The sequence below is a fragment of the Agelaius phoeniceus genome, chromosome 12, assembly GCF_051311805.1.
Source record: "Agelaius phoeniceus isolate bAgePho1 chromosome 12, bAgePho1.hap1, whole genome shotgun sequence".
NCBI lineage: Eukaryota > Metazoa > Chordata > Aves > Passeriformes > Icteridae > Agelaius > Agelaius phoeniceus.
Window position 1 is genome coordinate 2,360,464 of NC_135276.1, and position 12,580 is coordinate 2,373,043.

A 12,580-nucleotide genomic window follows, 5' to 3' on the forward strand; every position below is an offset into this window, starting at 1 on the left:
GGGAGCTGAAAACCCCTATCAGCATCTCCTCTCCCAGCAGTGGAGCACAGCTCCTATCAGCTCCTCTCCCAGCAGTGACACAGCTTCTTGAACAGCTCATTTTCCTGCAAGGAAACTGGACTCTCTGAGCTCCTTGCATAAGAATTTGAAAAATGTCTCCTTATTTTAAAATAATTAATGTAACAAATTCCTTCAGGAGCCATTCATCTTCACTGCTGTACACCATGACAAAGTGAGACAATCTGACCAACCTCAGCCTTCTGGCAAGGCAGGAAATCAATCCCACCACCTGTGCTGGACTGTAATGACAAATAGGGGCAAGAGTATTTAACTGTGGAATAATATTAAAAATTTATTTCAATAATTAAAATTATTAAAGTCATACTTAAGATACATTGAACATTTGCCTACATTTATTATAAGTGGTTCCAAAGAGTGTGTTTTGAGTAATCCCTGCACTTCTCAGTTTTCTTCTGCATTATTTAGTGAAAAAAATCCTCTTTCATTTGTAGTGCACAATGCCAAGAGCTACACCCTTGTGCTCAGTTTAACACTGAAGCTTCCCCTCCTGAGTGCCCTGAGTGGTCTCCAGACTTAGAACTCAGCATAATCAAGATGCTATGAACATTTTCTCCTTCTGAAAGGCCTACCTACACTGCCTTGCTCCTCAGGTCTTCACTTTAGCTGTGAAAAACACTGTGACATTTCATCTTTACAGCCAGCACGGGCAGAGCTTAGCAGGAGCCCAGTCTCATTAACAGGAGGGCTCTACCCTTTTTTGTTTCCAGGTATAAAAATTCTTCTAGGTAGGACACTTCCAAACAGCTTTGAAAGTCCTGTTTGTGCAAAGCAGGCATAGCCTGTGCTGATCAAGTGTCAGTCACCAAAAGTTCCTCTCAGATATTTGCTAACTGCTAAAACTCTCTCTAAAACAACAGCAAATAACAGACCAACACTGGTGTTTCTCTCAGAGCCAGTTTCCTTTTATTCAGTTCCCTCATAGAGTCAGCAACAAATAAGTAGATAGAGCAATAATAATGCTAAGTTTATCTTGTTTCCTCCACTCCCTCTTCTCCCTGGGTTACTAAGGCTTGGAACAATAACAGGATGCCGGGATGCAGGATGGGAAAGGCTGACTCCCAGCTGGAAAACCTTGGAGACTGGAGAGCTGAACACTCCCAGTATTGCTTCACAAAAAGAGAACTGGATTTTTCTATTTAATTTTCGTTTTTTGTATTCTGCTTCACATTTTGGGATTCTGTTGTGTTCAGTTTGCCTGATTTGGTACCAGAATGAAGCTTGGCCACCTTGGACTCGGGTAAGAGACAAATGTTATTTTCTGTCCTTCAGCCATCAAGTTCTTTTCAAAGGGTTTTTTACCTCCACCCAGATTATTTTCTAATGTCTTAAATAAGTTAAGAAATATCAGCAAATGGGCTATGAATTTTATACATATCCACCAAATCCTTTGGGTCTTGCACTGATGGCACCCACGCCAAGTTAAGTAGAAACAGCAGAGCTGTTACCAATTGACACTGGAAGAGGAAAATCTCTGGCTTTGTTGGGCTATACCATAATATTCCCAGATTATTTTAAATATATATATACACATTTCATGGGGTTTTGGGTATTGCTTTGTACTATTTAGATCACGTTGCCAATGTTCATCCATAATGGAAAAGAGGTGGAGATTGTGCTGCCAATTGCACCTGTGAAGGCTTTAGGAAGGGATTTCCCTCCTGGTGTAGACAGGTGCAGCTCCAGGGCTGTTTGTAGTGAGCAGAGGTGCACTGGGCTGGGATTTGGTGCAAATGTTTTATTGAAGTGGATTTGGGGTCTGTCTGTAAGGTGGGTGGCTTTCCTGTGCCCAGGGCCAAGAGGTGACAGCCACCGTGTGCTCTGGCCAGCTCTGGCATATCTGTTTAAAACTGAGAGGGGAGTTCATGCAAACCCAGATGCAGATGTGGTCTCCTAATTCCCAAGTTTAAAGTGTCCCAGGTACTTGAACACCCTAACTCTGGAGTGCCAGGTTTTACAGACTTTGTTCTAAAAGACCAGCAATTCTTATTCCAGAGGTTCCTTGATCTCAGTGGTTCAAAAAGACCCATCTTTTTTCTGATGGGTTATTTTATGAGCAGTGGCTCGACAGAAAAAGTTGTTTGAAAAGGCTTTTATCTTGTCCTAGAGCAGGTGTAGCAGGTCCCTGAACTAACAAGCTCGCTGTGCAGCTTGCAGAGACAAAGCATTTATGCATAAGAGATGAAGTGATAGTGGTTTTTCTGTAAGAAATCCATTCTGCAATAGTGGGACTGTCAGTGTGCACAGCACCTCACCATGCTGGCTGTCACACTGTAATAAAGATTAAAGAAGGAAAGAGATGCAAGGAAAAGAAATATGGAAGAAGATGAATTTCTGTGAGAAAATCTCTTCCATTCTTAGCTCCCAAAACCATTCCCAGCTGGCTGTTTCTGCAGTTAACAAAGGTAGAGTTAATCAATGTGTCCCTGCCTCCTGTGAATATAAATCATTAGATCAGCATTTGTAAAAGCACACAGTATTATAGATGCTCATGCAGGAAAATATATTAGACAAAAGCAAGGATGCTCCAAAGATTTACAAAAGCTTCTCATCTTAGGTTAATTGGTGCCTGGTAACAACAACCCATATACCAGAAACAAATCACAGAAATGCTGACTTGAAATTTATCTCTGGTATCTCCAGGAGCTGTTTTATCCTTAAACAAAGGGTGACCCACAGGAGAAAAGGACACAGGATGCATTTAGCATAGGAAAGCCTTAGAATGGTACAGTGTGCTACAGAGAAAAATGGGAATTTACAAGTAATAAAACAAATTAATTTGAAAGCAAAGCATAAACTCAATTAAAAAATCATTCCTGCTTTGCCCACAAAGCCACAAACCTGGGTTATTTTTCAGACTGCTACAGCTGCACTGCAATGCAACAGGAAGCCTTTCCCAAAGCTCTGCTCTTTAACAGAAGACCATAAGAGTGTTCTTTAAGCATTTTTAAAAACTGAAATTGAGTCCCTGAGCAAGGTGCAGCTCACAAGATGTGGGGCACACAGGCAGGGCAGAGTTAACAGCTCTGCTGCCAGCTTTGCCTCACATCCTGCCTTGCTGAGGAAACTGCTCTAAAAACAGGATAGAGGTAAAAATCACAGAGCATGGCTCAGAAACTGCTCTGATTGACAGCACTGGTGGAAAAAAGGACTTCACTGTCCCTCCATAAATCAATTAATTCAATTAATATTTCAAACTCAAAATAGAAAAAAAATTCATAAAACTCTCTTTTCTTGTCCGGGTATGTGTCTACAGAACTACAAGCTTAAATCAGGCCAGAAAATAATTTTTGTTTTTTAAAAGAGCAAAGGTTTACATGATCAAGATAACTGATGATTTCTGGCAGCTGAGCTTTCTGTAAGGAATCTTCATTGCATTTCCATCATAGTTGCAGGTTTTGCTCAGATTCTACAATTCAGAGGTTCTAATTAATTCAGAGGTTCTAATGTTAGTGCCAAGAAGAAAATAAGAGCTTCCCTTTGTGAGAAATTTGTTGGGTATGAAATTACTTTGGTGTCTTTTATTTTTTTTTACAAATGGGTTTCCCTTGTTATCCTTGTGAGTTTACAAACTGAAACCCCCCCGAGTTGTGGTGTGAGTGCTTTCCCCTGCTCCCCTGAGCACAGCAGACAGGGATTGTTGGAGCTTGGCTGGCACAGAGGTGCCCAGCTCACCCTCACCAGAGCAGCTCCCACAGGCCCTGGGGAGCTGCAGGGGAGCAGAGCTTGGGCAGCAGAGCTGGGCACTCCTTTGGGCCATGATAAAAAGCTTTTGTGGGCTTCCCCTCAGGGCTCTGCTCTGCCCAGGGCCATGCAGGTGTAGCAAACACAGAAACCCAGCACTGGAGCCACCAGCTGTGCTGCTGAGGAGCTTCCAGGGAACCCTGCAAACCAGGGGTCTCACCAAGAAATGCTGGGGACAAACCTGTGCCAAATGAAGGCATGGTCTGGAAATGAAGGCACTGCCACCCTTCCAGGACAGTGCTCCAGGAGGGACCCAGGCAGCCCCACTGCCACCCAGGCTGTCCCTGCTGGGGCTGCAGCCCCTCCCCAGCTCCAGGACCCAACAGCACCCAGCACACACCCTCTGCCAGAGCAGGATTCCTTCCCAGCCCCAGCCCAGCTCTGCCAGGGCAGTCTCATTCCATAAAGCCATTTATTCCCCTGCAGGAGCACAGAACAGCCCCAGCTGCTGCCTCCAGGAGGGATCCCAGCCAAGGAACCCCAGGGCTTTTATCCCCTCCCAGTCCAAGGGTGCCCAAGCCTGGCTGTGCCTGCTGAGCCCTGGGCTCCTGCTGCCTCAGCTCCCTGTGCCCTCTGCTGGGGCTCCCACATGCCCAGGGCTCCACCTGAGCTACCCCAGAGGCTGCACAGAATGAATTCCTCACCACACCCCTCAGCACTGCACCTCCTGAATTCTGCAGCGAGCCTGGCCTTGGAATATGAAAAATCAATAATAAATTGTGAGGAAGCTGTTTGCAGTTCTTGAGTGCAGGAATACAAATTAGCCCCTTTCATTTGATTTTCACTCATCTGCATCAGAATTTCAGATCTGTCAATAAGAATAGAACTGGCTGTATTTTGAATGCAAGCTTTTGCTGAATATGTTAAGTTCTGTCATCTCCTGGAAGGGAAGTTGTTTGTGCCATGATCTGTGCCTGTGCTGCTGCACACATCTGTTGGGCAGGCAGGGGGATTTGGGGCCCAGCCCTCCCATTCACAGGACCTGGAGCAGCTCAAGACCTGGGATTTCCAGGGCTGGCAAAGACAGGAGAAGGGCACAGGGAAACCTATCCCTCCATGGCACTGCCCACACTCCAGTTTTGGTGCTCTGAGAATGGACCAGGGGTCAAGAGGTGAGCAGACTCTGGAAGACTTTTCTCCAGACAAGTATTTTTGTGTGAGAGCAAAACTCTTACTATAGATTAGCAGCTGCATTTGAAACCTTTATCAAGTATTAGCCACAAAAGGCCAGAAGTTATAGTGAAAAATGACAGATATTTTAAAGAAAAGCCAGCACAAACTAGGGAAGTGGCACAGGTACCTTCCCAAAGAGCAGCAGAGAGAAAAGAGTGTTCTTCTGCCCCAGCATTGCTACCTGAACTGCAAGGGCTTACACAGAGCACCATTGTAGTTAGAGGTAGACAAAAAGGCAAAAATGTTTTCAATTCCTCCTTTCCAAAACCCAAAGAGGTCACTTTTATTGTCCCCTTCTGTTGCTGTGCACTTTCCCCAGCATCCTGTGGCACAGCTCGAGGCAGCAGAGGCCTCTGTTTGTGCCAGATCTGTTACAAAGGCACAAAGCAGCAGTGGCACCTCTGCCTTTGTCCTTTCCCTGCATCCCCTCCCTCCCAGCCCCACCTGCAGGGTGTCCCTGACCCCTGGCAGAGCTCAGCAGGGCCAGGGGGGCTCTTGCAGCACACAGGGCCTTTGGCCTCATTGTGCAGGACAGTGGGAAGGGAAATTCCACTTCCACCAAATTCCTTCTCCTGCCTTTGTCCACGTTTCTAATCCATGCTCTGGTAGCTCCAGTCTTCCTGTTCCCCTTCCTTTGGTGATGCTATCTGCTGTGAATCTGTGCCCTGGGAACCCTCAAGGAGCACAAAGCCTCCTTCCAGGGTCTGGCCTGGGAGACCAAGGGCTGCTGCTGCTGTCCTGCCAGTGATAGGAAATCCTGCCATTGATGGGAAAGGCTCCTGGGATGGGCTCAGCTCCCTCAGCAGAATCCCCCTGGCACAGGGCTTTAGTTGGCTTCTCCATTCTGTTATGGGATGGTCCCTGCCTCTACCTCCAGCCCTAGGCCTGAATTCATTCGTTGTTTTCTCTTTCTGACTTTTGCTGTCATTATCCTTCAGATATAAATGGTCTGTCTGCAAGAGAATCAGTTTACTCCTGACTTGGTGAGCTTAAAGGCCTTTTCCAACTTCAACAATTCTGTGATTCTATGTCAGGATTAGGCCAAGCAATCAATATTAATAATAATGTATCAGAGTTTTCAACACCCCCTCTAGGAGCCCAAAGCTACAGTGGATTTGTGTATATTGGCTGTTTGCTCAGTGCTGGTAATTTAGGGGTTTATTATATATTATAATTTAGGGCTCTCATGAAAGCATAAACAATGATGGCACATTTTAGTTCCATTCAGACCTTACCCAGCACACAAATGAACGAGGGAGGGCAGAGAGCTGGAATGCTTTTTGCTGGGGGTTCGTTTTACAAAGAGAGAAATGGGAACTCCACAGGGACAGAGCTATCCCAGAGCTCCATCCTCTGCAGCACCATCTCACAAACACCTTTGCTTTGCACCCTGGGTTTGCCAGCAGCAGCTTTGCTAAAAGCTTAGGATTAGAATAGATCCTGAATTACTGAGCTGCACTTGGACATGACTTCAGTCCCAAACAGGAAGGAAGGGACACATTTCTCTGTGGAATATATTTTCTCTTTTCCCTGCTGTAAAGTGATGAGCAGCATCACCTGCCAGATTTGGACTGACCTGCAGCTTCTTCAGATGAGGAGAAAGGGTTTATTCACTCCAGAAGGGCTTTCCAGTGGCTGTGATCAGAACGTGAGCTGTGGCAGAAAGAAATGTTCCACTTACACAGCCTCTGAAAAGTTCCACCTTAGCTTAAGAAAAATCTCTGTTAAATCATAACCACTCCCACATAGAAACAAATCCACACAGAAGAGAGTCACATAACTTACAACAGCTTTCCTCACCTCTTTAAGCTTCCCTGTGTCTGGGGCCTGTATTTTCAGGCTCTCCAGCTTTCCCTTATCAGCACATTAAAGAGGAAATTTGCTGCCCTAGCTTTATTTTGATTTAAAGATGGGATTTTCCTGACAAGAGCTAAGCTGTAACTAAAACTATTGGAAGACTCATTGTAAATTCCCAAAAGCAGTAAAAATATCATTTGCATCATCTCATAACACATGGAGATAATACAATGGAAGTGTTCCAGGAAAGGACTGTAACTGTAGGGATGGACATAAAAGGTCTTAAAGTTAATTAAGCCTGGTCTACAATCTGCTGGATCTGCTGGATAAGGACAGGAAATTGAGAAGAATGAACTGACATTTGAATGAGACATTCTAAAAAGGGAGAAAAATACAGAACACTAAACAAAATCTATCCAGACACACCCTGTTTTTTCAGCCTCTTGCCCAGACAGAAAACAAGAGATTTATGTATATGTGCATGCTTTCTTTATCTGCCACAATGCTAATTTTCAGAGGAAATACTGATGCATTCAGCTGCCCCAGAGAACACTCTGGACAAAGGAATGAGCACACACAGGCAGCTGAGCAGGGTTTCTCTGGACAGATTAGGGCAGTGAATGTCACTTATGGACCTGGGGACGATGCTCCTGTGCCACACAGCTACTCCTGCTCCTGAGCTTTTGTTAAAGAAAAACATGGGGAAAAAATCTTACCTGCTCTTAACACAGCTACATTGTACTTTTTAAAACATCCTATTTATTGCAAGTGGTTCCTCAAAGGAGAGGGACTTTTCCTTAATGAGGGGGGCTCAGCTGGAGATCTCTGCTAGGAGGCCTCTCTGATATTAAGGATTTATGTGGAAGCAAAGGGGAAATGGAGAAAGCTCTTCAATACATTATTCTTATTTGTGCCTTGTATTCTTTCAGCTTGGCCAAACTCTGGAACACCCAGTGGCAGCTTCAGCCAAGCTCTGTAGAGCTGAGCCAAGCAGGGGAAGCACCAAAGCAGAGCCAGTCTGAAAGGTGCACACCATTAATGTAGGGAGCAAAGCTGGTCAGAGAGGCTGGAGAAATCTTTGCAGTGATCCCAAACACCTCCAAGATGCCCAAACTATTCCATTTCTGCACTGGAATGAGCAAATAATTTTTGGAGGATTCTCTTGTCCTCCTGCTCCCCCAAAATCAAACAGCATCAGAGGCGGGGTGCTGGAGATGAGGGGGGCTCAGGGAGACTCCTGCACCTTCATCCCACTGAGCCACCTCAGTTTGGGATGAGCAGGAGGAAATTGGCTCCGAGGAAGCAAGGGAAGAACTGGATCTACAGCCAGGGAAATGTGTCAGTGAGACTGGAGCCCCTGCCCAGGGGGAGTAAACCCGAGCATCCCTGGAATCTGCTCTTGGATGCAGGGAAGGGAATGAGCTCTTTGCCTGTCTGCAACACTGGCACTTCATCACTGTTTTCAACATCTGCCTTTATCAATAATTAATCCAGATGGGAGGTATCTTCCTCTTTATCTTGGAGGAGGAATTCAGAGAGGGAAATGTCTGCAGTTCCAAACTATGCGTGCAGGGTGATCCCACCCATCTTATCAGCTCACTTCAGAGCAGAAGGGCTGCACTTAACCCAGAGTTAACCCCCACAATGGCTCTGGCTTCAAAAGCACTTGACAACTGTCACCACAAGACATGTGGCCAAGAGCAAATTTTCTGTCATTTGATTGTTTGTTTCACCCTTGCAACATCTGCCAAGTAAATAAATCAGAGCAGTCATAGGTATTGTGGGATTTCTGATTGTGATAAATGGAATGCTCTAAGCCAGAGAGCACAGAATGTGAGTGACAGTGATGATGAGGTGAGAACATTCTGTGCCCCAAACTCTGCCTGTGGGTTTGAGCACATCCCCTAACACCAGAACACCCCTGCTCTCACTCAGCCCTCACAAACCTGCTCCCAGGGACCAGAGGCTGTAAAAAGCTACAGCAGAGTAGGTTGGGAGCTTAAACTCCATGGGATTAATGCTGTCAACAACTGAGGGAAAGCCAAAATTTTCTGTTTATGATGATGTTTTTATTTGCTATGAAACAAAATCAAAAATTGGTTTAATAATTTAATCACAAATATTTCAGCAGCTGTGTTTATACTGGGCACTGTGCTTAAGCACATTTTACCCCTTGTGACATATTTGTAATGAAGTAAAAGGCTTTGTGCATGGGCAGACTGGACAATACCACTTCTTTAAAGGACTCTAATCCATTTTGGGAATACTTCAGGGAAAGTAAAGCATCATGTGACTATAGGAGAAAGAGTCAGAAGCCCCAAGCAGCCCCAGAACATTTCAGTGCTTCATGCTTTGTATGTGTCCCCTTTCAAACTGGTTCTCATCAGCTCTCAAGTGTCTCTACAGCTTCTGTGGTGACATCCAACATGATCATGGACAATGAGCAAAGCAGGGATTCTGCCCCTGCAGGAGACAGACCTGCCTGGAGTGGGGAGTGAGGAAGGTTGTGTTAAAGCTCCCTCAGACTGAGTGTGCCTCTGACAGACCCTCACCTCTGCTTCTCTTCTGGCCACAAGGTCAGCAGATTTACCAAGATGGGATTTCTTGCTGGACATACCAGGATGGTCACAGAAAAACAGTCATTCCCTAAAACAACAATTTGCTGCATCACCAATCTGATGAGAAGGAAATCTGTACTGTCACTGCTCATTTTAATGACTCCAAAGCATTGTTTTATCTCCATCACATCTGGCATCCACAGCAAACAACCCTCAGTTCAAGAGAGCACTGTTCAATAATAGAAGTCATTCAAGAATTATTAATTTATCCAGTCCAAAAATAGTCCTTCCTTAAGGTCCATGAACAGTCCAGTAACTGAATATATTTAATTTGCTTCTCAGTTACCAGGTTTACAAGAAAGAAACTCAGCTAAAAACCAGATTACTACAGATTGACAGGAAAATTATTTAATTAAAAATGAGAATAGGAATCAAAGCTTGTGCACATGACCTGGAGGAGCAGCCCCTGAGGGGTGGCTCATTTTCCTGGGTAAGATTTTTGACATAACACAGAAAAATAAGTCCTAGATTTTCTTGACCTATGTGGAAGTTGCACAATTTTGTACAGACTGTCCAGGTCTTCTTTTATTAGATCATGTAAGGGATTCATTTCCACAAACAGAAGAGTTTCAGATCCCCAGACATATTTAAATTAACACTATCCACAAAAGGCTACAGGTACCAAAACAATGCAGGACAAGCAGGCACAATCTATCAGCCCATCTCTCCCAAATATCCCCAGGAACAGAGATTCTTTGAGGTTTTCTTGAATTCTAACAGAAGCCAATTTCAGAGCTGACTCTGAGCTGTGCAGGTGTTATGTAAAGGAAATCAAGATCTAAGCCAAGCAAATGTGTGTTTGTGAACAGGAAACTGAATCTGGACCTACACCAGAAACACACATTCAATAAATAATTGTTTCCATTCTTTATCAGATACAAATCAGGCAGGAGCACAGACAGCATTTTTCTCTCAAAAAACTGCAAAATATGCTTTTGAAAGTTTTTAATGAAAGTTTTAATTTTAAGAAAATGCATATTAAGACAAAATTAGCTAGAAATTGAGAGAAACCAGCAGAGGTTAAAAATCCTTGCACCTTTGAGATTTTGGGCCTTGGTGCTTCACTGTCTGACAGGACCCTCCCAACTCAGTCAGATTTATCAGCAAGGAACAAAAGGGATCTTCCTCCCTCACTCTTTCTGTTTACCACCAAAATCTTCCTGGACCATGCATTTCTGATCCTCAGCCCTCACTCTGCCTCCTCTCAGGATTCCCTGCAGCACTTTGGACCAGCAGTCACTCACTGAATGCAGGCAGGGCTGTCAGGATCTCTGGGAGGGCTCCTGGGAAGATCCATTTTTGCTGCTCACCCATCTTTGGGGCTGTCACTCACTGATTTGGAGAGTGGCTTTGCTTCTTTGAAAAGAAAAAGAAAAAAGAAAAGGGGGACAAAAATAAGAGGAAGAAGTTGAAAAAACCCACCAAACCAGGGTCTTGCCTCCCTCATTTTCTTCCCAGTTCTGTATCTGAGCTAACAGAAAGACTTGGAGCACAATTTGACTGCCTGCTGTCCACCAAGGCAATATACATTCAATGTTTACAAAGTAAATATTTACAGGTCTTTTATAGTCAAATTTCTTCATTTCCAAAAGAGAAATCTGTCTTAGCTGAGGACTCCATCCACCCATAAGGTGAAGTTGTATTTTGCATCATCCAGGAGAAACTTTCTGGTGAACAGACAGGGAAAAACAATCATTAATAAATTCCCCCCAGGCCTACCAGAAACTTGAAACTCAAATCACAAAGCCATTTCAGATTAGAATTAATTCTCCTTTTCCCTGGAAAGAAAACATGAGGAGCCCAAAGGAGAAGTGCTGAATTTTGTCCTCACCTGTGTTGATACCCTGCTGCAGCACCAACACCAAGAACTGAGCAGCACCAAATGCAGCACGAGTGCTCTCACAACACTGCTATTTTTAAAGAAGCAAGTTTGCTTAAGATATTGCTCAAGTGTCTTTTCATTCAAAGGTACTATCCCAAGTAGAAAATGTCATTTTTCCAATCAGTTTTCAGGCAGGCATTTGCACTCCAGATTGTTTAGTCATCACAGTGGCTGTTTACTTCAAGGTACCATCATTGCATACAAAATGGCATTTTAGAACCAGTTCCAGGCAGGCATTTGCATTCCAGGCTGTTTAGTCATCAGTGGAAATCACTTCTCACATGCACAGAATCGACACAAGGACAATCAAAACTCAGCCCCAGGTAGTCAGGCACTGCTGAAATCAGCTCAAGAACCTGGAAAGGAACAAGCAGCAGAGTGTTCCCAGGAAAGAGCACTGCTGTGCCTTGCTGGGACATGTGACAGACACAGAAACACCGAGTTCTGCCCCGCCACACGGTACAGCCAAAAATGGAAAAAAAACCAAACAAACCAACCAAAAAAAAAACCTAAAAAAAAAAGATTTCTCTGAGTCAAAAGTGCACAATTTCATTAGGCAGCTGTTCTCAGTGTCACTGGGGTTTGAGGACCTCCCCAGTTCCTGCTGTCACTGGGTGCCCTCAGCTCCTGTCCCACGGGAGCCCCAGCAGCAGCAGCACAGAGGGGAATGGGAGCAGAGATAACAACACAGTGGGGACACAGTGGGGACACAGTGGGGACACAGCTGGGAAACAGCGGGGATGCAGTGGGGACACAGTGGGGACGCAGTGGGGTCACACCTGAGACACAGTGGGGACACAGTCGGGACACAGCTGAGACACAGTCGGGACACAGCTGGGAAACAGTGGGGACACAGTGGGGATGCAGTGGGGACACAGCTGGGACACAGCTGGGACACAACTGGGGACACAGTGGGGACACAGCTGGGAAACAGTGGGGATGCAGCTGGGACACAGTGGGGACGCAGTGGGGTCACACCTGAGGGCACAGCTGGGGACACAGCTGGGACAGAGTGGGGACACAGTGGGGATGCAGTGAGGACACAGTCAGGACACAGCTGAGACACAGTGGGGACACAGCTGGGACACAGTGGGGACGCAGTGGGGACACAGCGAGGACACAGCTGAGACACAGTGGGGTCACACCTGAGGGCACAGTGGGGACACAGCTGGGGACACAGTGGGGACACAGTGGGGACACAGTGGGGACACAGTGGGGTCACACCTGAGGGCACAGCTGGGGACATGTCCTGCTGCTGCCCTGGGAGCTGGGCAGAGCCATGGGCAGC

At 45.4% G+C, this 12,580-nt stretch overlaps 1 protein-coding gene across 2 annotated transcripts in view; it reads left to right on the plus strand.

The window, feature by feature from the left end:
• Nucleotides 1–1,124: 1,124 nt before the first annotated feature.
• The window catches only part of CDH5 (cadherin 5), a 29,420-nt gene continuing 17,964 nt past the window's right edge, over nucleotides 1,125–12,580 (plus strand). Inside the window, exon 1 of one of the 2 annotated variants that reach the window (XM_077185091.1) lies at nucleotides 1,125–1,318. In XM_077185091.1, coding sequence (XP_077041206.1) covers nucleotides 1,293–1,318 — 26 coding nt within the window. In that variant the 5' untranslated portion in view covers nucleotides 1,125–1,292. The remainder of the gene's footprint in view (nucleotides 1,319–12,580) is intronic. The other variant, XM_054640815.2, reaches the window with a different exon arrangement.